A 26,525-nucleotide genomic window follows, 5' to 3' on the forward strand; every position below is an offset into this window, starting at 1 on the left:
TGCTTTTTTTTAAAAAAAGGGTGAAGTGCTAAGCACCGCCTACCATCGTGAGTGGCCTGTCACTCTGTCCCGCTGTGCGGTTGTGATTTGCGGGCCAGACAGTGTCGTCTGGCCCCGCCCCGCTTCCCTTTGCCGCGCTAGCGGTTTGGGGTCTTACCCAAAGGTGGAGAGTGGGATTTGGGCCGGCGGCGCTTGGAGCAGGTGAAGAAGCATTTTCATTCCGGCTGTGGCTGCTGTTCTTTCTTCAAACGTGGGTCTGAGTCAGGAAAGGACAAGCGTTCTTTCTTTTGCCGCTAGAGCTCCAGTGAACTGTTGCCCAGAACCTAGGCACTTCATACATTTCATCTCACCCATTATTCCGCGTTCACTGTGTAAATCACCTGCACATTTGTAACCCCGTGAATGCCCCTCTGCTCAGTGCTCAGAGAAGGGTAGTATGCGAATTTCAAAGGTTTGAAAGGCAGACAGGGCCTCCGCCGACCGCGCGGAGCTGTCTATGGTGCTGAAGCTTTCCAAGCGTTTGTCTCCACCACTACACGGAGTTAGATTGCTTATTTTCATTCCAGGCTTTCTTGTTCCCCCATGCATTGGATAAGACTAATTTCAGGATCGTGAATATCTCTCCGTATCATGGCCCACGTGAGACACTTTCGGACATTAGTTTCGGGATTTTATTTCTGGGAAGCAGCACTGTTACTCAGGTGAGTCTATTTGTATTTAACGGTCGGAGAACTTATTTAAAAAGCCTGTGTACTAGAATGCAACCACCTGTTATTGATGAGACCAAGAATGCAATTAGAAATTGACTTGTTGAGAGCACCCCTTATATCGTATTATTTTATGTCTAAAGTGCCTAGCATTCTATCTACTGAGACCTCTGAAAACATGTAACTTTGCTCTATTTTATGAAAATAATGCATTTCAGTAACTGTCGTCTTATATTAGAGGCAACTGAGATTACCCTGGAAAAGTTATTTCCAAAGCCAAGCTTTTCCTTCTCAAATTGCTATTAGAGAGTCTTTTTCTAAGTAAATTATAAGTTGTGGGTTACTCTCTTTTGGGGAGTTAAAAACATTTACTAGTTAGAAATGGAACATGACTAACTTTTTAAAAGGAAAACAATTAGAACATAAACGTTTATTAATCAGAAAAAAAATATGAACATTGTTGATATATCCAGAGATTAAGGTAAATGAATAAAAACTAAATGAAGAAGTGCTATTTCTAATGAGCTTAGTTCAGGTAATATATAAATAAATCATTAGATATGTTACATGTCAAGAGTAATCTTTTTGGAGAAAGTGCTATAATAAAAAAAAACACCCATAGAACAATGATATTGCTCTATGACATATCATTTTCTTATGTCCAGTCTATTTGTATGCCTCATTTTTTCTTTTAAATTAATTTTAAAAGGAAATGAGACTAGGCAAAAGATCAGATAATTTAACCACTATTCTTAAATGAAAAATGTATAAGCAATGTATTGCTCATATAGATTTTTGAACCATCAATATAAATTTCATTTTATTATAATTTCCATCTTATGGCTCACAAGCTTTACAAGAGATTGAAATAAAATAATTAGAATAAGTTTTGTGTATGCTGATTTCTATTGAAGTAGTAAATATCCTTTTCTGAGTTTCCACATCAAAATTTCACCTTTGGACACCTTAGAAAAACATAATGTATTTCATAAAAGCTACCTTACAGAAAGTTATATTATTTTGTAAGCCTATAATAATAGGGGCCAGTTGTGGAGGTTATTATATTATGAAATTATTGACTTTTTCTTAAGGGGTTGAACCACTGCCAACCAGAATATTTTCAGTGAAAATATTTTAATAAGACTTAGTAAATTTTTAAACTTTCTAATTGTCACAAATTTTGTATGTAGTGATCAAAGCAAAGAGTATAGAGCTTTTTTACATTTATGGACATTTCATGGAAAGGAATTAATGTTATAAGAGAAATCATAATAGCTTAGTTAATAGATATTCAGATTTAGGAAGCTTAATGCAGTAACTAAAATATTTTGGTCAGTGTGGTCAGATTTGTATAATGGCAATTCACCATATTTGTTATAATATATCCTTTTTTTGTTTTGTTATAATACATTCTTAGTTATGTAGTCTTCATCACTAGAATCTCTGATTTTTGTCATTTTATTGGAATATACAAAAATTGTATTTCAAACTCATAATCATGACTATAAGAACTTATCTTCATTAATATTAAATACTTTTAGTTAAAAATGTTTTTATGAATACTCCAAAAATGTAATTTCTTGAAAAAGACATACCCAATATAGAAGTTTAATTGATATGTGTATTCTTCATCAAGTTTTTTTTTCTCCTTTTATAAATTGAATAAGTTTCCCCTCTATCTTAGACTAGTCTTGAATGAGAGTAGCACTTTTTTATTCATTTACCTTCAGCATTCTATGAAGAACTTTAATAATACAAAATGTTAAGTATTTTTTATTTTCAGTGATGGCCCTTGAATGAACATTTTTCTAAAATAAAGAAAGTGAAGCTCCCTCTACTGAAAATATTTTATAAAATAAATGTGTTTATGGAAACTATTCTTTGTTCACTAAGTCTATTTGTGATATACTGAGCAAAAAAACATGTAAACTCAAAAAAGTAACAAAAGTATTTAGTGTTAATTCACAAAGATATCTTTTAAATTTAAAAATATACTTTTCAGGGTGATTTGGAGGCAAAAATATCTAGAAACCATCAATATTTATAATTATCCTAGGGGCCCAGTGCATGAATTCTTGCACATTGAAAGGAACTCTGGGCCATGCCTCTACCTGGCCCCTCCCAACGCCCTCCCCCGCCCCTCCCCCTCGCTGTCTGCAGGCAGCCCTGCTCCCAGTGTCACCACTCCCATGCACTGATGGCACTGGCCCCGCTCAAACACGCTGACAGCACAGAGCGATTCAGGTTGGCACCAGCAGCAGGTGTGAGCAGAGGCTGCTACCCCAATCTCCCCTCAGGAACAGGAGGAGGTGGAGAAGCCCTCAGGGGTGAACAGGGCCTACAGCCACCATTCACACCCACTGATGGCACTGAGTGATCGGGACTGGTGCCGGGCATGGGCAGTGGGTGCAAGCTTCGGCTCTGGTGTTGGCTGAGGGTACGAGCAGGGCAGGCGCTGGCAGTGGGTGTGAGAGGCAGATGGGACTGCGGTGTGCGGGAGCAAAGAATTTTCAGTAACTATCAGAGGCTCGCCCCGATGAAAGCAACCAGTGCCTGCCTTGGTCTGGTGTCCCCACTCACCTGCTCCACCATCCCACTTCGGCCAATGCCCACCATGTTCCATACACACCCCCTGGTGGTCAGCACACATCATAGTGACTGGTTGTTCAGTTGTTCTAACATTTGGTATTTTGGCATATTAGCCTTTTATTATATAGGATAATTTATGATTACAAACTTTTTTTCATAGGTTGTAAAAGATTTTTAATTTTTTAATTGAGATACAACATACATGCAGAAAAGTATACAAATGACAAGTTCTGTATGAAGGTTCACAAAAGTAACACACTCATGTAAAGAGACTATGATCAAGATGTAGCATTGCCAGTGTAACAAAAGTCCCCACCCTGCTCTCTGCCACCACAGTATTCTTTCCCAGGAACTGTTTTGCCAAAAGATAATCACCACCTTGACTTTTTCAACAATGAATATGTTTTCCCTGCTTTTGAATTTTATATAAATACTCATTTGTGTCTGCTTTATTTTTATGAGCATTGTGTTTATGTGATTTTCCATATAGCAATAGCTTGTTTATTCTCATTTCTATATGGTATTCCACTATATGAAGACATCACAATTTACTTGTTGTTTTATTATGGAATACTTAAGTATTTTTTAGGTTTTGGCTAATGCTGCGATGAACATCCTTGAAGATATCTTTTTGTGAATACATTCATTTTGGGGACTGTATGGGTTGGGCCTAAGTCTTTCTCTAGAGCAAAAATTGTTGGTTCAGGGGTAGTTTAGTATATATACTGCTTGGTTTTAGCTTGAGTTGATACTGCAAGTTTTCCAAAGTAGTTGCACCTATTTATACTCCTGCCAGCAATGTTTGAGAGTTTTTGTTGCCATTACTACTACAAAATGTGATCAGTGCAATATTATTTTAAAAATTTTAGCATTTTCTTAGATTATTATTGTGAGCCCATAAATGATATTTTAGTTATTTTTATCTTGGCATAATTTCTACTTTTTAGTAAATAAGTTTTATTAAGGCAAAGCATCAGAACAAAAATATTTTCTACTATAATACAACTAGAAGTATTTATTACCAGAACAAGTCTGGTATAAGAAATATAATTTTAAAGGGGAATTATTTAAAATGATAGTTCTTGTAATAAAAATAAGTAAGAAGCCTGGTTGGTGTGGCTCAGTAGTTGAGTGTTGACCCATGAATCAGGAGGTCATGGTTCAATTTCCAGTCAGGGCACATGCCCAAGTTTCGGACTCGATCCCCAGTAGGGGTATGCAGGAGACAGCCAATTGATGATTCTCTCTCATCATTAATGTTTCTATCTCTCTCTCCCTCTCCCTTCCTCTCTCTGAAATGAATTGAAACATATTTTTAAAAATAAGTGAGAAAATTATGTAAACAGACATAAGAAATTTGAATACCTTATTAGTGAAATTTTTAAAAGTTTCACACTTTGCTCAGGTATTGCTTAATTTTGGCACAATTCTTTGGCTTTTGGGTTCTAGTTTCCATATTAATAAAATAAAGAACAAGACACCAGTGTTCGGCTTTCTTTTAAATGTAGATAAGTGAGATTATGAAGAGCTTGAGGAACAAATTTCAAAAATAAGGAACTGCCAAAAATTAACTATTTTCACCACATACAATTTTGTTTTTCATTTTTACTATCTGATACCAACATAGACCTGCCAGATAAATAAATTATGGTACATTTTATCAAAAGCTGAATGTGTGAATGTCAAATTTCATGATAATCACAAATAAGATGTTTTCTTGGTTTACTTCAAAATTTAAGAAAAACATTTTTGGCACAAAATTTCTTGTTTTTGCATGTGGTATGTTTTAGAGGATGAAGAAACCCCTTTTAGTGCTGGCTCTATTTTCTTATGTAAGATATTAAATAAAAATATACTTCAAGGAATAAACATTACAGTATCAGGATTCTATATAGGTTTTTAATATTATGCTATACATAATATATACTTTTTCTCTTTGTGTCTCTGGTGAGACATTTTCCCAAATATAGAAGGATGGTGGCCCAGTTTTCTAGTCAATGCCTCAAGCAGTTTGCCCTGCAGATTCAGAAAACAGCTTATAAAATATTTCCTCTTGTACATACTTTTTCTTTCCCTTGAACACACAACTATGTACTGAGGCAACTCAATGAACAAATATGTGCATCATAGGTAATATTAAGCAATGGGTACAATTTGCCTAGGAATGACTGAGAAACTATCTTTCCTGACATGAAACTAGTAGGGAAGAAAATACAAAAGGCCAAGTAACAAAAGAAAAACACAGCAATGTTTAGGGAGTGTAGATTGGGAAGCTACCCAGAAGGCTTGGTACTTGTGCTGGATCTTCTAAGATGCTTGCTCCACAAGCAGAAATAAGATATAAAGAAAATCTTATATGCAAAGGAATGATATAGGCTTATAGTATGCTTAGGGAATGGTGATGGTCAAATTCAATTGAGGGAATTCCAATTTATAGTTTAAAATCATATTTTAATGGCAACAACTGTTGAGCTGGATACAATAATAAACCTGCAGAAATATGGAAAAGTTACCACTTGCTTTCACAATGTAATATGTGTAAAATTTAGAAGCATATAATTTAACAGGATATTTGTTATTATGGGAAAGATCTTGTATATTAGCTCAAAATATTTCTATAAACTTCTCTTTCAGAGGTACAATTTACCTCAAAATTGCAATTAACCATAAGCTAGCTAATAATAATTAGTAATAGTAAGAACTATTTAAACAAATAATAATGACAAAACTATAAGAAGAAAGAATAACCTTCTTGTTTTATAATTTGGAGACCATGTTTGAAGCTTTTGTCACAATATGATCTTTTATCATGTCTATTTTCCCCCTTTCCTTTAACTCTATTACATAGATCTTATTTTATAACAATTTTGAAAAAAACAATTAAAACAAAATAGTTGTGGACTACCCAAAGATGGCCTTCATGACCTTTTAGAAGAATTATTGGATCAACTAATTTTTATGTTTTTTTCTTAATTTTTTCATCATAGTTTATAGTCAATATTATTTTGTATTAGTTTCAGGTGTACAGCACAGTGGTCAGGAAACATATACTTCACAAAGTGCTCTTCACCATATTTCCAGTGCCCATACATAGTATTATATTGTTGACTACATTCCCTATGCTGTAATCTATACCTCAGTGACAATTCTGGAACTACCAATTTGTATTTCTTAATCCTTTCACCTTTTTCATCCAGCCTCCCAATCCCCTCCCCCTGGCAACTGTTAGCTTGTTCTCTGTACCTATGAGTCTGTTTTAATTTTGTATGTTTGTTTTGGTCTTTAGATTCCACATATAAGTGAAATCATATGGTATTTGTCTTTCTCTGTTTGACTTATTTCACTTGGCATAAAAGCTGCTAGGTCTTTTGTGGCCAAGTAGTATTCCATTGTGTACCATATATGTATTTATCTACTCATCTATTGATGGTCACTTACGTTGATTAGTTGATTATATGCAGCTATCTATATATATAAAAACCCAGTGACCAGAACACCAGAATGACTGAAATGACTGGTGGCTATGATGCTCACTGTGGCCAATGAGCTCCATCAGGGGTGGGGCCAGCTGGCCAACCGCCTGCGGCTCCTCCCCCTGGCTGGCCCCACCCCCAATCACCCCCCTCTCACTCCAATCGAGGGCGTGGCCTGCCAGCCAACCTCCCATGTCCACTCTGCCCCACCAGCCCAGGACGGGCCAGCTAGACCCCACACATGCACGAATTCATGCACTGGGCCTCTAGTTTTATATAATGCTGCAATGAACGTGGAGGTGCAATTATTCTTTCAAATTAGTGTTTTGAGTTTCTTCAGATATATACCCAGAAGTGGACTCACTGGGTCAGAAGGCCGTTCCATTTTTAATTTTTTTAGGAAACTCCATACTCTTTTCCATAGTGGCTGCACCAATCTTCTTTCCCACCAACAGTGCACAGGGTTCCCTTTTTCCACATCCTCGCTGACACTTGTAGTTTGATTTATTGATGATAGGCATTCTGACAGTTTGAGGTGATATCTCATTGTGGTTTTAATTTGTTTTTCTCTGATGATTAGTAACATTGAGCATCTTTTCATATGTCTTTTGGCCATCTGTATATCCTCTTTGGAGAAGTGTTTATTCAGGTCCATTGCCCAATTTTTAATTGGATTGTTAAATTGTTGATGTTGAGTTGTATGAATTTACATATTTTGGAGATCATCCCCTTATCAGATACATGATTGGTGCATGTCTTCTTCCATTCAGTAGGTTGTCTTATTGTTTTGTTGATGTATTTTTGCTATACAAAAATTTTTTAGTTTCATGTATAAAATATGATCTTTTTCAACACCATCAGAGAATTTGGGTTGTTTTGAAGAAAAAAGGATGCTGAACTTAGTCTGGAGTGATTTGAGTTTGAGAAGCTAGCAACAGATCTTGACATCTTGCTATCAGCTAGGAATGCAGAAATAATGTTTGACCTGTAGATTTAACAATCACAGTGTTATGAAGGTGATCATGTTTGTGCAAAGAAAAAAGAACAGAGGAAATCTTTATATGTAATGGAAGTAGAACATTTAGAGCAGGGCACAGAGAAGAAGTACTGAGAGCCCTGAGCTGAACTGTGGAGTTGAGATTGATAAAAAAAAAAATGACAAAGTCACAGATTTATCAGTTTCATCCTTTTAATCCCAAGGACCCACTCTTTTCCAATATCATATATCTTTCTAACACTTTTCTATAAACCCCTCCAATGCTCTGATTTCAACGAATCTCATAAATTAGTCCACACTCATAAATAATTTATTTTATTCACTTACATGTTCCTATGAGATTTCTAGGGAATTATTTTGGAGGACATACATCTTTTCCTTTTCCTTACTTCATGAAGCATATATAGTGGTTCCCCCTTGATTTTCCCACCCAAACTATCTCTTATCTTTGTCCATGTGATGATCTTTTTACTTGGATTAACCATACTTATTGAAAATAAATTCATATGTAGGTGAATGTCTATGTGGAAATGTAGGTTGTTCGTCTTTCTCTATAGGAAAATGGTATAGTTGTAGCTTTGCTTTGCTTGGGAGGATGGATCAAGAGGAGAGACAAGTGAGTGATCTTCAGAGAACTGGTTCCAGAACAAAGGCACTGCTTAGCCACAAACAGAAAGTGTGTGAATGGTTGTTCAGCTACACAGAATGAAGCCATTCTACCAATTGCATGACAACCACACATATTTAAAGAAAACAGAGTTTGAAATCCTTATATGTCAGAAGAGAAAACAGTGGTAAAAGAAGAAGAAGAAGAAGAAGGAGAAGGAGGAGGAGGAGGAGGAGGAGGAGGAGGAGGAGGAGGAGGAGGAGAAGGAAAAGGAGAAGGAGAAGAAGGAGAAGGAGCTCAGTCATGGTGAATTCCTGAATTTCTTTTAGAATTTCCATACTTGAAATACTTTTAAGAGGAGGTATTAGTAGCACCTCTCAGACAACTTAATGCACAGTAGTAACATCAGTGGTACAAATAGAAATAGCATAAAATCTAAACATTATTAACACTGTCTGGAAATAATTTATTGAATAGAATAACTTTCAATGCAAATGATGAAGAATTTTCTATGAGTGCATACAAACATTTGCCATAAACAATTGGGAATTTTTGCTAGCCCTGGGATATTTCTGATACCATTATACAACCAATAACAACATAGGATGATTGGGATGGCATTAGAAGTAACTGGTCTTTCCAACATCCTACCTATATATGAAAATCTCTCAAAAATATCTCTAACATGCAGTCATCCCATAAACTTTAAAAATGTTTCAACAACACTAGCCTGTTTGGCTCAGTGGATAGAGCATCATCCTACAGACTAAAGGCCCGAGATTCGACTCTGGTCAAAGGCACACACCTAGGTTGTAGGCTCCATCCCTGGCCCTGATCAAGCACGTGCAGGAGGCAACCAATAGATGTGACATCAATGTTTCTCTCTCTGTCTCTCCTTCTCTCTTCCACTCTCTCTAAAAAAAGAAAAAAATGTTCCAACAATAAGGACTTCTTTACCTCAAGTAGAAAATATTTAGCAAACAATTTTCATCAAATCAAAACTAAAACATTATTCTATTTTCTCCTGTCCAAAGTGAAATTCATATATATATATATCCCCAAATATTTGTATTTGTATATTTTATTATTATTATTTTTTAATGTTTTAATCTCAACTTAAAATTATCATTCTGCTTGTGGAAAGTGTGTTTATTTGAGCATGATTTGAGCTGATAACCTTTTCCATGTAGTTGCTCCATGTATGAAGCTTGAGTGGTCCAGTTTCAGAATGCCTATGGCATTCTACCTGAATTTCTCTATAAAAATGACTACATTCCAGGCAGTGTGTAAATAACTATTAAATGTATATATCAAATATTTATATGCACATATAAAGCTATATCTTTAAATCAATACATAATTTTAATTACCTACTTTTTATAAGATCACTGGAAAGAAGGCATAATCAAATGACCATCCTAATAATAATTAAATAAATAATGCACATTCTTAAAGCATAATACAGTATATGAATTTCTATTATTGCACCTATCACAGTTCTGGGATCATAATGACTGACACATGTTCAATTCTCTAGCTAAACTGAGAACCACTGAATATCACTGAATATTTATTTTTGTCTTTTATTTTGTTTATTTACATATATTTATGTTTTAGGCACAAGAGACTCAATGAAGGGTGGTTGAATAATTTTCCTTTTTTGCTGGCAATTTTAAAAAATGTAGTCATGAATAACTACCCAAAATAATAACAATTACAAATATTGAGAAAAGAAACATTTTTAGTAATGGAAAGGAGTATATACTCTTTATAAGAAGGAAATTTAAACAGACCTTAAATAGTTGAGGGAATTGGAGTGGGCAGAAGAGAGGGAAGAGCATTTCAGGCAGGAAAAACATTGTTAGTAGAGGAACAGGCCAGTTTCCATGTGAAATGGGGGCTACGGAAGATTTCACAGCGACATTTCTACCATGGGACCCCCCTTTTTGTCTTTTTTCTAATAAATCATGATTTATGTTGTTTTGGGTCTAACTGCCTAGGAAAAATGTATATGACTATTGTAGGGTGTTAGAAAAAAAATCAGCCAATGTTTATGAAAATAATAGGTTCCTCTTTAGAAACAAAATGGTTCATTGTCATTAGTTGATATGAAGGGAAGAAAATATTCAAATGAGCTCCTTTATATTCACTTGTTCTGCTAATGTCAATATACATATTTTTGTTCATTTCTATAAATTAAATGTGTGTTTTTCTGTGTATTGAAAATTTGAGGACTGGAACTTAAGTATTGATATATTTAATAAAACAAAAACCCAAGAAAAGAAGACATGACTTTTCATAGTTTTATAAAGAAACTATTGCATTTCTGACAAGGGAAAGAAGAATGGCATATGTATAGGCAGTTCACGGGTTACATGGGACTCGACATACATCGTTTTGTGGTTACATCGCCATCTCTCATTTATTTATTAAAAAAAAAGTACCATCATTTCAACATATGTACATATGTGCTTTATGCTTTTTATTATTTATTTAACACAAGTAAAGGTCAGGAATTGCTATCTTTTTTTAAAATTATTTTTACCATTTCACTTCATTACTGCTGTGTATGTGATCCATGTGAGTGACGTAGGTGCTTATGTAGGTGGATTCTGACTTGCGGCGAAAATCACGTTACATTGTGCGGTAGAAATGGATCTCCAACGTAACCTGAGGACCTACTGTAATCAAATGTTGACTTTCCCAAACTTATGAACAATATATTTCTATAAATTATTTTTTATTAAATAATAAAACACCCTAAAATGCATTGATGACATTTTCCACCAGTTCTTAAATCTTTCTTTTTTTAAGAACAGACGTACCTCTAGTCTATTAAAACATGAAGGGACCCAACTTTGTATAGCATATCCCACTGCCTATTAAGAATGAATGAACTGCCTGTATCTTTAACTTGCCTCTTGTCTTATTTATTGGGAACAATAGAGTTAACAGAGGATTATATGGGTAAAACTATTAGAAATCTTTCTACTTTAGGTTGTTTCTTTGTAATGATCTTAAAAAAGATTATGAAGTCCTCCTCCCTCTCCCCTTCCTACAAATCTACACTAATAAAGGAGAAACATGCAAATTAACCATCACTCTGCTACTCCACTACACCCACCAGCCAATCAGAGCGACTATGCAAATTAACCCAACAAAGATGGTGGTTAATTTGCATACACAGGCACTGAGCAAATACTGAAGACGACTGAAGATGGCAGAGGCCACAGAGCTGGAGCAAGCAGGAGGCTTGGGTTGCTTCTGGTGATGGAGGAAGCCAAGCTTCCCGCTGGCCTTGGATTCCGCTCAAGGAGTGGCTGGGGGCCTGTGTCGCTGGGGGCAACTCAGGCTTCCAGCCTACTCTGGACTCCACTCAAGGAGGGGCTGGAGGGGAAAGTCATAAATCATTTTGCCTATATAAAAATGGAGATTTAAACTGGCACCAATTTGCCTGGTGAGTCACAGAGCCACCAAGCCTGACTCTAGCTGTCCCAGGCCCCAACTCACTGCTGGCTGAGCTAAGAATAACACAGCACACCTATAATCACTGTGGTCTGCAGATGACAAAAGTCCTTCCCCCACTTCAAGGGTATTGATACTCAAAATGTGGCCCCTGAACCAGGAAATAACCATCACCTGGGAGGTTATGAGAAATGCTCAATAAATTCAATAAAAATTTAAAAAAAAGAAATATAGACTCCGAATTCCACCACAGACTTCCTGAATCCGAATCTTCATTTTATCAAACCCTAAGCATATTCAGGTTTGAAAAAGCACAGTTTTAAGAACATCGACCGCTAAGGGATGGGAAGAATAAGAGGTACTGGAAAAAAATAGAGAGGCGGTATGGTAAGAGAAAAAGGGGAACACAGAGTATGTCACAGAACCTAAAAGTAAAGTTTAGAAATGAAAGAATGATCAGTAATGTCAAATGCCATAAAAACAAAAAGAATTATGGAAGATTATCAGAAGTCTTCTCCAGTGCATTTTTGCTATAAAAATATATGTACAAATATGTTAGCATAACATTGAATGGTGAGGTAAAATAAAAGAGAAAATATAGGTTCCTTTTTTTCAAGAAGCTACTAGTACTAGAAGGGGAAGTAATGATGGACAGAGTTGAAATAGGCAGTTCTTATTTGTTGAGTTTTGTTTTTAAAAGGGGAGAGGGTTTAAGCTTGTTTACAGCCTGGAGGAAAGAAGTCAGTGAATTAGGAAATGCTTAGGAAGAGACCAGAGAGGTACAGAAGAGAAAGGGCAAAATTACTGATAAGATTTAAAGAGCAGTAGTTGAACAGTAGCTTTTTAAACAAAAAGAGTGTGCTCAGTGTTTCTCTGGGAAGGAGGTTAGAGTAGATGCAGTATATAGCAAGCTATAGACATGGGAGTAGTGATTTCAGAATTGCAATTGAAAGCTCAATTTTCTCTTTGAAGAAGAAAGCAAGGTCATCATTTGGGATAAAGATAACAATGAAGCAGACAGGTTTAGTCTGACTCAACAGTTACAAAGCACAGAAAAGCCTTTGGAGGGGCTGTGCTTCTAGTCCCTTAGGTAATTCAGTCCAGGCCCCACTGCAGCAGATGCCCCATCACTCTGCCTGGGAGGAGAATGAAGCCTAAAGATCTGATTTTTTTTAAAAAAAATACATATTTTTATTGATTTCAGAGAGGAAAGGAGAGGGAGAGAGAGATAGAAACATCAATGATGAAAGAGAATCATTGATTGGCTGCCTCCTGCATGCCCCCTACTGGGGATTGAGCCTGAAACCTGGGCATGTGCCCTTGAATAGAATTGAACTCGAGATCCTACAGTCCTCAGGCCAATGCTCTATCCACTGAGCCAAACCAGTTAGGGCCCTGGTCGGCAAACTGCAGCTCGAGAGCCACATGCGGCCCTTTGGCCCCTTGAGTGTGGCTCTTCCACAAAATACCACGTGAAGGCACACACGTACAGTGCGATTGAAACTTCGTGGCCCATGCGCAGAAGTCGGTTTTCGGCCTGGGCGAGTCTATTTTGAAGAAGTACTGTTGATATTTGGCTCTGTTGACTAATGAGTTTGCCGACCACTGATAGGGCTAGAGACTTGATCTTTATTCAGACTGCACTAATTTAGGTAGCAAAGCCAGAGGTAGAACCCACATCACCTAATTCGAACCAACTGCTTATTTTTCCAAACACTGCAATTAGGCTATTGTAAAGGAGAAAATAAAATGATCATAAAAGCTGAAATGTGATCTATTCTCTTAGAATCACAGTAAGAATGTTTTATTAATACTTTTATCAAAGAGTATAGAAATAGGACCCAGTTTCAAAACGTTACTCTTTGTTCTCAACTACGAGCACCAATTTTGGCAGCGTTGGCACACATCTTGTACTCTCACCTTGAACCCTTTTCTTTACGTCTTGAAAATGGCTTTTCCTACAAAGCATTGTTTCTAGGGATTTTGTTATGCACAATTAAAGGAAAATATATCCTCTTTCTGCCATAGGAAATAACTTCTATAATCCAGAGATTTTAGAATCCTTTTGTTTACTGTGAAACTGTAAACATTTTCTCCCAAGTAGTTTAGGCATATACAAAGAAGGGAGGTGGAAGAGGACTGAGGAGAGAAGGAAACGGAGGTGGGGCAGAGGGAGAAGAGGGGAGAAGAGTCAGAGTGAGTAACCTCAGTTGAATAGTAGCTTTAAGCATAATGTTAATAACAGGGAATACATTTTGCTGACCTCTTCTGTCTCTTAATTTTTTTAAAAAAATATGTAGTCCAATAAAAACCTTACTGTAGAGTCTAATTATCACTTACTGTAGGGGGAAACTGAGTAACACCATACTCATTGCTATATTGTCTTACCACTTCCAATTATAAACTCTTTTTTTTCTTTATTGTTTGATTCCTGCCTTTGTTCTGCTCCATTTCTCCCTCCTTTAAGGAATGTAATGATGAGTCAAATGTGGAGCTTCCTGTGCCACAGGAAGAAAAAGGTTTAAACTGTCTTGAATAAATGTAAACCAGAAACATAAATATTTACATAAACACTTGTAGTCACACCAATGGGAATATCTACCATAATCTGAATGAGTCAGTGCTCTGCAGGTTTAATATTATTTAGGAAAAAAAAGCTTACCAGGTCTCCATTTTAATATTCTGTGTCCATCTCTTTTCAGGTTGAGACTCCAGAGATTGGTGCTTTAAAATATCATGCTTTTATATCCTGAGTCTTATTGATCTGGAGATTTATACAGATGCATTTCATTAGCAGGCATTAATGCCAGCACAATTCATTGAAAATAGGAAGTAGAGAGTTCAGAATAAAGGAGTACCACTTCTGCTGTAGTGTTTTTTGTTTGTTTGTTTGTTTGTTTGTAAATACCTATAACAGTTAAAACCACAAGGGGAAGGATGATTTCTGTATCTCTGAGTGGTGGATTAAGGTGCTTTCCCCCTTAATTTTACTGTATTTTTATTATTTCTTTTGTACAATGCACATATATTGGATTAAAAGAAGTGTTTTTAAAACAAGCTTTGTGCATACTTTAAGGATATATGAGGTGATTTTGCTTTAAATATGATGCAGGAGTTGAGCTCTGAGAGACTGAATGTCCTGAATAGAAGTTATTTAAGGGAAGAATAAGCAGTGAGCAAGTCTGGCCCCTAAAATCACACATTTGAAATGTGACTTTCAACCTCTCTTGCTAAAGTGGTTTCAACCACTAGTTGAATCCATAACCTGGCACAAGTCAATCAGATTTTTTTTTTCTTCTATGATGCTTAGTCTTTCTTGATGCTTGTCTATTTTTTCTACACTTGGGTTTTATGAGCTACTACTATAACTGCCCTGGGCCCGTCTACATAAATTAGCTTGAGTGAATTTCTCTTTTTTTCACTTAAAGATACACCTGATCATGAGTGATGGTATCAAAAGCAAAATCCCAGTACTGGCTTTAGAGCTTGGCATGTTTCAAAACATATGTATAGATTGTCATTTGGTTTACTAAATCTACCTGTGACAAATGGGTGCCACTTTAAATCTCAATTTTTATATTGGCAAAATGATTTATGACTTTCCCAAGGTGAAACAACTAGTTCGTGACAAAATGTAAGCCTCCTGGCTGTCCATCTGAAGCCTCAACCACTGTACCATGATCACTTCCACTTAATTATCTTGTGCACTCAATACACAATTGGAACTATTAAGTCTATTGTAAGCAATTTTCAATGTATCTGAAATACTTCATTAGTTTTCTTTAAAAGAAATGTCATTAAGAAGCTACAAATCAGTGAGTTAATTAGCTCTGTTATAGCCCTTTAGTTCTTTTAGTTGAAATAGGTTGTTGCCAAAACTATGAACTGCCTACCCATGAGAATAGGCAGTCTGCATAGAAGTTTGTGCCGCATCCAGCACGGGCAAGTTCAGTGAGCCTGAGGAGGGGCAGTGAAGGATTAAAGAAGACAGACCAGAGAATACAGATGGGGCTTGGTGGAACGCTGCTTCTCTGATGGAGAGACAGTGCCCTGGCCTGCAAGCTGAGTCTTTATTTTACAGTCAGAGCACACAAAGCAAAACAAGGATAGTGGTCAACATGTTTACAATGTTCTTGTGAGTTTCACCTTGTTTTGGCAGCACTTGCTGCACCTCCCACAGCCCATTAGCTACCTAGGAAGGAACTAGGGAGGGCTATAAGTTAAGTTTGATTATGCTAGGAGAGCTCTGCCCTCCAAGCTGGGACTTGTTTGTGGTCCTGCCACAGATCAGTCTGAGGCATGACCCTAGAGCCACTCCCTACAGAAGTTAATAAAAGTTTTTATAGAAGTTATAACAATTACCATGAATTTTGAGCATAGCATTTTGAAAGTATTTAGGAAAAATTAGTGATTTTATGATAAAAAATATTTTGTAGATAAAAAAAAAGTATTGTATAAAAATTAGGGTTAAGAAACCTCAGGGGTACACTAGATAATGCTTTGTTATCTATTTTTATTATTGAACTAGAGGCCTGGTGCACAAAATTTGTGTACGGGTAGGGTCCGTAGGCCTGGCTGGCAATCAGGGCTGATCAGGTTCCCCGCCTTCTCCTTCCCTCGTTCCCTCAGTGCCCCGCCGCTGCTGCTGGTCGCCTGCCATGTCCCACGCCACCCCCTTGTGGTCAGTGCACTTCATAGCGAACTCCCCGTCTAACTCTCAAGGGGACAATTCGCATATTAGCCTTTTATTATATAGGATGGAGACCTCCTTTTTCCACCCATCCCCCATCTATAACCTTATATTAACCCTTCATTTACAAACACACAAACAATATGTAATTTATCACTGACACCTAGCAAGCACTGAGCGTAGACACCTCTTATAAGCACTAATTTATGTAAGCACTGATTGTAAACATCACTGCAATATCAGTTAAAAAGACACCTACGACAGTCCATTTTACAAGTCTCCAGTTCCGCCATTAAATGATATTTTCTGACGTCTATGACTTTGATGATGTAAGTCACACTCTCAGATTTTTATATCTTGGCTTTTTTTCTATTTCTAAATATTTGTTCTATGATCTGTCCTGATAAGTTATTAACATCCTTCCATCTTAGATAGAAGGAAAGAAGGAGAGAAAGACAGGATTCTCTCTAGTGTTAAACATATACTCTAAGCATGATTATTGATATCCTTAGAGGGTCATGTTCTGATGTTTGACCTCTTCATCATCACATTTAGTTAATTCATTTCAAAAATACTTATTCAATAGTTACTCTGGATGCTCCAGATTACTTCTGGGGCCATTGAAACAGTTATGGTTTTTGCCTAAATAGTAGTTCCTACAAAGAAGGATATAAACATTGATTAATTCTATTAAAAATGGCAGTTGCATTGTAACAAGTACTACAAATGAGATACACAAACTTGAGAAATATTTTATAAACTCAGAGAGAATAGCTATGGCTTCCTGAAGAAATTATGCTCAAACCTAGATCACAAAGGTAAGTTGAAGTTAATTAGATGAAAAGCGGACCAATGAGCATTCCAGGCAAAGGCAATGGCTATGTTACTGGACAGCACCAAGCCGGAGGAGGCCTGTCCCCTCCTAGACCCTTGTTAATCCCACAAGAAAGATTTCAGATGAGTGACAGACAGCAGTGTTGAAGCAAAGCAAGCAAATTTATTAAGAATTCACTTGGTGTGGCTCAGTGGTTGAGCGACAATCTATGAACAGGAGGTCATGGTTTGATTCCCAGTCAGGGCACATGACTGGGTTGTGGGCCTGATCTCCAGTGGGGTGTGTGTGCAGGAGGCAGCCGATCAATGATTCTCTCTCATCATTGATGATTTTATCTCTCTCTCCCTCTTCCTTCCTCTCTGAAATCAATAAAAATATATTTTATAAAAAGGAATACACTTGGCATAAAGCAGAAGCTGGCAACTCAGCTAGTTTTAACATACCTGCCAGTGGAGGTTCAAGGGGTTTTATACCCTTCTCCCTGTAGGTTTCAAAGCTTTCCTGCCAGATATCTTGGATAGCAGACTAGGTTTCCAAGTCCCCTTCTACATTGTTGTGGCTTATCTCAGAATGTTTGTACGTACATTTGGTCATCTTGTTTGGCAAGGCCTAAGGTGGCTGGCTTCTCTGTTTAGTGGGTGAGATAAAGTACCCCTCTTTCCCTCTTCCCCCTTTCCTGCCCTAACATCCCACACGTGATATTTGCCCGTGGGTTTAGCTGGCACAAATGGCATTCATTGGGCCTTTGTTCTCATTTTTCCCAGGCCAGGGTGATTTAAGCTGTGAATTCTCTGGTTAGGGAGGAGAGGCATAAACCATTAGTTTTCAAGTGTCCTTGGTGGGGGGAAATAAGGTTTTGGAATTCACAGGCCAGCTGCAAGCTGCCCAAACTGTTTGGCCTTGTTTAATTTTCTTGTCTCAGTTTCTTCATTCCAGGAATTTTCACCAGGAATTTTCTTAGCTTCTTGCTCTCCTGCCACAGCTAGTGGTAGGTTGTGCCAGAGAAGCTGAAGAGGACATGATAAGCTGTGGTTTGGATTATGGATAGAAATTGGAAGGCAGGGCCAACCAGATGGATATATGTGAAATGGAGAGAGGAGTCCAAGGTTATCAAAGATTGCAATCCTGAGAAATGGAAAGATTGAGTTGCCATTATCCAAGTTAGAAAAGAATGGTGAAGGAATAGGTTTGCGTAGTAATAACTTTGATTTATGTTTGCTTTTATTGGAGCACTAGGTTGCTAGCAATCTGTTATTATTTTATTCTAGTTTCAAAAACTGAGATGATTCCAAGCTATGCTTAGCTTTCTCCTAATGCTTCTACATTTCTGATTCATTCTTACTCAGAAATTGTAATTATATGTGACCTCAAATCAACTTAGAGGTATCGACTCTTTGGTGAGTTCTCGATTACAATTTTTATCTCCTTAAATCCATAATGCTTTCAAATTTGTGCACAGATTGTTAACCATTCAGCTATTATGAAGCTTATTATCACCTCTAAGGGAAATGCAAATCTAAATACTTGGCTTACTTCTGTGATTTTTTTCCCTTTGTTGTTATTATTATTTTTTTAATATATTGATTTTTTACAGAGAGGAAGGGAGAGGGATAGAGAGTTAGAAAAACTGATGAGAGAGAACCACCGATCAGCTGCCTCCTGCACACCCCCCACTGGGGATGTGCCCACAACCAAGGTACATGCCTTTGACTGGAATCAAACCTGGGACCCTCCAGTCCGCAGGCCGACGCTCTATCCACTGAGCCACACCGGTTAGGGCTCCCTTTGGTTTTTAGCCACGTGATTTTTCACTATTGTCAGCTCTCCAAAGCACAGATTTTTTTTTTCAATCTTGTCTAGTTGTTTTCAGTGGAAAGTTTAATTCCATTTAAAATATAGGTTTATTATACATTTAGTATCTGAATGGCCTGGCAAAAAAAACCTCTATTCCTTAGCTTCTTCTGTAATGCATATGTAACTATATCTAACTAGCAAGATTATTATGACTATTAAATTATATCATGTATACAGGCCCTGTTCCTGAGAGATCAAGAAGCAATTTTCATTTTTATTGTTGGTTATCAGGTTTTGTGCAGGTCTCAGTCTATTCATAGTAAAGCTCTCAGCTAGAAATGCCTGGAGGGCATGCACCTAGGCCCCAGGGGGCTTCCCACAGAAGGCTTCCCTTCCTGAAAACAATGTTACAACTGGACCAGCACTTTTGGTTCTTACTGTTATTGCAAGATGCCCTTCAACCATAATCATCAGGAAACTTTGAAAAAGTATGGTTTTAGTACTTACAAGATGGGAAAATTACACCTGGGATCACATAGAGGTCACAGATAGAGAGAGGGAGATAAATAGAGAGAGAAGTGTCTGGGGTTCTGCTTTTATCAAGGTTGAGGATGAGGGCCTAGGGTTTGGCGGGTTCACTATTTCTTGGTGAATTTAAAATGTAAGAGGAGGATTTTAAAGCGCGGGGAAGAGAAAACAAACAAGTAGCCCAAATGGTCAGTTATGAGATCAAGTAAGGCCTCTAAAACAAAGGAATCTCTTCTCTAGCTGTGTGGCTGGCAATGTGTTTATCCCAGGCAATGTTTGAAGTGGCTTCTTTGAAATGGATGCCTCAGCAATCAAAGCTTAAGTCAGGCACTTGCATTACAAAAAGGAAAAAACAAAACAAAAAACAACCCAACCATCTCAGGGTTTACACTACATCCCATCAAACTAAGGTAGAAATGAGATCACTTTATAAAATGATAATCATATTTCACAGGCAAGAGTTGTGTTGCTCACAGTGGCAAAAATAAAATCCTAGTACCCCGAGGATTTTTACTTCTTAGTTATTTCTCTGAGTCTCTGGAGATATTCTAGAATAGCCCTTTTATAATCCTCTACTTTGGCCTCCTTTTAAAATAATTACTATTACACAGCCAAATGGAAGCCTGCTTCACCACACATGCCTTCAGGGCCGACAGTGGTTCCTTTTCCAAGGCAGTATGTTTTCCTGAGAAGTGCTCAAAACTTCACCTATCTCCAGATATCCCAGTTTCTTTCTCTTTAGTTCCCCTAAAGAGGCTAAAGGAATAAATAAAAAATAAATAAAAAGTGGGAAGAATGCTCACCTATTCCATTCTGTGTGTTATTTTTCAAACCAAGACTAGAAATATCAATTGCTGGTATTCCTACAAAAATTTTCAAATAATAACTGTTTTTTTTCTCCTACAAGGAATTGTAACCCTATATGGTAAAACTGTCCTTTCTCCATCATAGCCTGGACCTTCTCTGCCTCAGGAGTCAGGACACTGACTTATTCCCTACAGGGCACCCTTCCCTCTGTGCAAATTACCTTATAAAAGTGGGTGCATGGAGATTTGTGGCCCCAGGTGCCAAGACTTTTCTCACATTATGTTTCCCAGCTACATAATTTTCTCTCAATTTTAAGGTTCATTTAGCAGAGGTAAATAGATACTGACAATGATATTAAACTAGAGGGCCCAATGCATGAATTCGTGCACCAGTGGGGTCCCTTGGCCTGGCCTGTGGGGATTGGGCCAAAACCAGCTCTCCTACATCCCCAGATTGTGAGAGGGTGAAGGCCAGGCTGAGGGACCCCATTGGTGCACAATTGGGGCTGGGGAGGTATGTGGGTGGTTGGCCAGCCAGGGAGGGACTGCAGGAGGGCTCCAGGATATGTGTCTGGCCCACCTCACTCAGACCCGATTGACCAGACCCCAGCAGCAAGCTAACCTACTCATCGGAGAGTCTTCCCCCTGGTGGTCAGTGCACATCATAGCAACTGGTAGACCAGCCAAATGTCTGCCCCCTAGTGATCAGTGCACAACATAGTGAGCAGTTGAGTAGCTTTAGCATATCATTAGCATATTATACTTTAATTGGTTGAATGGCCAACCGGATGACTGGACACTTAGCATATTAGACTTTTATTATATAGGATTTACCATAAAGCATCTATATTTAGTGGTTATTTCAGTCCTCCAAAAGTGGATTTATTTTACCTCTTTGTCTCATTGATGAGGAAGAGAGGGAAGAGAACTGAGAGGGGACTTACCTGTTTTGATGAATTGTGATGTTTGATTTCAATGCTTTAGAAAATTGGTTTTTGCCAGCCTCTCAGCAACTGAAGTCTCTGAACTTTCAAGTAGCATGTCTTTATAAAAAGAATATATAAAATACTTAAATGAAAAAAAAGTTCATTGATGAGAATGTGTTTAAGCCCACACAGTTTCAAAAAAAAAAAAAGTTAATAGTAAATTCATACTTGGTACAGCACATAAAAGAAGAGCCAAGTGTGGGAGGCAGGCAAATTATCACAGATTTTGCGATTTTCATAAATAAAAGACTTTTTAAACATTCAAATCTGCTTTTTTCAAAAGTAACTTGCTATAAATATGATGAGTTTTGTTAAAAACTAGAAGGTTTAGATAAAAAATGGACTTGATGGCAAAGTTTCTTATCCAAAATCCATTCTAAATTATCTTACTTTTTTTTCCCCCACAGCTTCCTCCTACTCTGAATTTTTTATATATATATATTTTATTGATTTTTTACAGAGAGGAAGGGAGAGAGATAGAGAGTTAGAAACATCAATGAGAGAGAAACATTGATCAGCTGCCTCCTGCACATCTCCTACTGGGGATGTGCCCGCAACCCAGGTACATGCCCTTGACCGGAATCGAACCTGGGACCTTTCAGTCCGCAAGCCGATGCTCTATCCACTGAGCCAAACCGGTTTTGGCTCCTATTCTGAATTTTAACAACTTAACACACAATACAGTGTACAGATGATGTGTTGTGGAATCATGCACCTAAAACCTATATAGCATTGTTAACCAGTATCACCCCAATAAATTCAATAAAAAGTAAAAAAAAGAACACAACAAAAAACCATAAAATGAAGTGTTTGAATATGTATGTACAGATGATATGGACTACTTAAAAATTAAAAAAAAGATTCCAGATTGGTCATATATGTATGAATTACTATGCGTTCTCTTAAATCACTATGGTTCTCTGAAGACTGTCTAGCAGTGATCACTTGGTGCAAATCTCAGGTAATACGGTAATAGGAAGAAAGCTCTAGGAGAAATATACCAGAGCAAGGGTTGTAGGTGATGGAAAGTTTTTCCATATGTACATCCTCCTCCACCCCTTTCAGAAAAAGAAGGGATAAACTATGTAGAAATGCTTTGTAACCAATTAATGAGTCAGTGTTGTTTTGCTGACCATAAGTCATTTTGTGTCAAAATTGTGAATCTTCAGAAATAAACTCAATTGTCCAGAAGCAGTTGGATGGCTCTGTGTGACTGAAGGGAACATAACTAGTAAAGACTATGGGAATAGTTTTCTGCTCAGAATTTCTCATTTTTGATAGGCATCATTCTGCAGAGCTTGGTGGTGAATCCATCTTACAAAACGTGAGGATTTTGCTCGCAGAGATAGAAAGAAGGGAGCTGGCCAATTATTATCTTCACTGTAATCTCACTTCCCAGCTCCAGCTCATGGATGCTTCCCAAGGATTCCCTGTAGAATCCAGATGAATCTAGACAGAGTCATCTACCCAACTGTGAACACTTTAAAGGTTCAGATTGTGTTCTTAGCACAGTGCTTTGCATGGAATAAATTATATGAGAACTCAAAATGCATTGTTTGTTAAAACTTTATTTGTATAAACCTTGTTTTTATTGTTGACACTATTACAGATTTCCCTAGTTCCCCCTGCCTTTTCCCACATCCACCCATCCCCCAGCCCCCTTCCCTCTGGCCCTCACAACACTATTGTCTGTGTCTATGGGTTATTCATATCTGTTCTTTGGCTAATCTCTTCACCTTAATTTATTGTTTCAACATTTAACAGATATTTAAATGCATGTTGGTGCATATAAGCATAACCAATGGACTTAAGACACTGGGGGGTAGGGGAGGCCAGGGGATTGTTAAGGGCAGGGGAAAAAATAAAATAAATGCATGTTGGTGTGATAAAGGATACTTTTATATAATGAAAGCACTATGATTTTATTTTTAGTGAACGTCTCTCAGTTCACAAAAGGCTTATAAAAGTTTCTATATTGTATTTTAAAAGTAAATTTGCCTCTCTTCATTCCATCACAGTCCAGTGTGTATTTCATGTGCTCCTTCAACTCAATGATCAAATTATACTTGTAATTTTATTAATTTTAAGTACCATGTCAAAAAGAACCATCATTTCTTTTTTAATATAAATGTGTAATAATTTTTATTTTAGTATTAAAATAAAAAGTAATACTATATTTTACAGTAAAATATATAATATTTATTATAGAAAGTACATAATTTTAATAGATTTTTTGGTATGAGGTGAAATAGCTTGCTTTTCTAAGATTATTTCCTGGTGATATTTATCTTTTATCCTTGACTATGGTAGTGATAAGAAGGATTGTGTTTTCTTTCCATCAGCTTATTTTAATTACTAATTGTATAAACAACGAAAATTTTTATTTTTAGTGGGAAACTATTTCATAAGCATTAAAAGGCTTTATGATAACCTTTAAAAAGTTATTTAATGTTTATTTAACCTTTAAGAAGATTAAATTCATATCATATATATATTATCCCTTCTTTTTCAAACTATTACAGACATGATTTCAGACTCTTCGGAAGCAATAATAACAGTTGTTAAATGAATAAATGAATGAAGTTCTACTTATAAGAGTCTAGTCTCCTATAAAATTAATGTTTATATATTCCCATTGCTGGCGAATCAGTGTCATGATCTTTGCATAATATATTTGGAAACACATTTTTGGCACTAAAAGCCTAGTTCAAATGGAATTTTAAAAGTACCGATGTTAAGCTCATCAATATGGAGACTGATGGTTGCCAGAGGTGAGAGGAGTTGAGGGGCTGGGTAGAAAAGGCGAAGGGGTTAGTTAGTACAACTCGGCAGCTACAAAATAATCATTGGGATGTAAAGCACAGCATAGGAAGATAGTCAATAATACTGCAGTAACTGTGCATGGTGCCAGGTGAGTACTAGGCTTATCGGGGCATCACTTCATAAATTACATAAATATCTCACCACTATGTGCTGTACACCTGAAACTAATGTAATGTTGAATGTCAACTGTAATTGAATTATTAAAAACTTTTAAATAGAACCAATTTCAAATCAAATTTCAGGAGGCCATGATTATTGTAGTAGCTCAGTTATTGTTTTTGAATATCTCAAAAGAAATGAAGACTAAAAAGATTAATAGTACATTAGTAACCTTAAAAGGATAAAGAATTCTTGAATCTTACTGAAACAACAATAATCTTGTTTTTGTTATATAATTATTCAAATAATTTGAGATGTTAGAGCAAACCAATGGTGCTTGGTAATAGGGTTCATTATGGGGAAACCCAAAGGTAAACTTGTATCCTTTGTTTTAAAAGCAAATATTTACATTATTTATGAAAAATGATATTTAAGTCCTACAAAATAGCATGATGGGAGATAGCTGATACCATGGGAGTAAATACAGTTATCCAGAGAGAGAGAAGAGGGGCAGCTCCAGGGTGCCACTGAAGATTGTGGGTCTTTAAAGCACAAATATAATAAAACGAATATAAAAAGAAGTCTAGGAAGACACTGTTTGAGTGGTGATGTCAGCAAAAACAGTGGACTTCTATAAATTGTGTCCTCCATAACAGCAGTAAGATAACAGTCCAAAAATGTGACAACCAACTTTTTTTGAGCTCTGGCAATTAATCAGAGACTTGCAATAATCCATGAAATAGTTTAATCAAGAAAAACATCTGAATCTTGGTCAGAACAGTGGGAGTTGTTTTATTGTAACTTGCCTTATGCTTGTCCCCCCTTCTCAGGCTTCAAGGGAGCACCAATAGCCAACAATCGCTATAAAAAACAACCTGGTAGCTATGAGAGGGGGCAGAATGGAGTTTGAACTCCTTTAAAGCCTCATTCTTGAAGGGTTATTATTTGACTTGTGTGGGGTTTTCTGGAAGACCTGACTTTGCATGACTCCTTTTATATGACCTAACTTAGAGAGTACCCATTGTGAAAAGCTTTTTCCTGGGAATGTTTGTCAAAAATATTTAAAGAGACAGCTTTTTTGACTTCATGGTTACTGGAGGCTATTAGTGGAGGCAAACAACAGACTAACTAAAAAGCTTAAAAGAAAAAGCCATGGAATAATATGTCCTTAGAGGTTTGGAAAAGTTCCACATATTCCTGGGCAACTAGAGGGTCACACACATGTGAGCATGCCCAGTGTCATAGGCTAAATTTCCAAAGTTCATATGTTGAAGTCCTAACCCCAAATACCTCAGAATGTGACTTTTTTGGGAGATAATTAAGGTAAAATGAGATCATATGGGTAATTTTTTCTTCTTCAATAAAAGCCATAAGAATTTTATTGCAGATGACTTTTTGTATTTTCTTATGGCTGAATCATTAAGGATACTTTTAGCTAAAAACTGCAATTAGAAATGAAACTTGGGTACATGCAAAGTTTGAAAGCCTAATAATTTGTCTTTGTTTCCAGACTCAACAGAAAATAATATCACCTCTGACCTTGGGCTAAAAACTTATGAAACCTTATAATACTAACCGTAAACCTAAAAGACCTTGTCATTATGATCACATTCATTGTATAGTATGTAAAGCTTTCCTTTTGGTTTTCAGAAATATTTTTGCTTAGCATATTAATTTTATATTTGTAGGTAACAATTGTTAGGAAGGTTTTTTTTTTGGTAAAATCTATGGTGTATTTTTTTTTCTTATTTTTAGTTTGGTTTCAACAAAGGAAACAAACAGTGCAAGATCTAGAAGTGCTCCAATGTCACCTTCTGACTTTCTGGATAAATTAATGGGGAGGACATCAGGGTATGATGCAAGAATCAGACCCAATTTTAAAGGTAATTGTTCTGCTTTCTACTGTATATTAAATGTGTTTTATTTTTTAAAATTAAAAATATATTATTTATTGATTTCAGAGAAGATGGGAGAGGGAGAGATAGAAACATCAATAATGAGAGAGAATCATTGATTGGCATGCCCCCTACTGGGGATCCAGCCCGCAACCCTGACATATGCCCTGACCGGAATTGAACCAGTGACCTCTTAGTTCCTGGAAAGGATGCTCAACCACTGAGCCACCC

At 36.8% G+C, this 26,525-nt stretch overlaps 1 protein-coding gene across 2 annotated transcripts in view; it reads left to right on the forward strand.

Annotated features, from left to right (window-relative positions):
- The first annotated feature begins 419 nt into the window (after positions 1-419).
- GLRA3 (glycine receptor alpha 3) overlaps positions 420-26,525 on the forward strand; it is a 134,150-nt gene continuing 108,044 nt past the window's right edge. For both annotated transcript variants that reach the window (XM_059695290.1, XM_059695291.1), the window contains exons 1-2: positions 420-701; positions 26,155-26,282. In XM_059695290.1, coding sequence (XP_059551273.1) covers positions 631-701; positions 26,155-26,282 — 199 coding nt within the window. In that variant the 5' untranslated portion in view covers positions 420-630. The remainder of the gene's footprint in view (positions 702-26,154; positions 26,283-26,525) is intronic.

Source organism: Myotis daubentonii, chromosome 5 (assembly GCF_963259705.1).
Source record: "Myotis daubentonii chromosome 5, mMyoDau2.1, whole genome shotgun sequence".
Classification (NCBI taxonomy): domain Eukaryota; kingdom Metazoa; phylum Chordata; class Mammalia; order Chiroptera; family Vespertilionidae; genus Myotis; species Myotis daubentonii.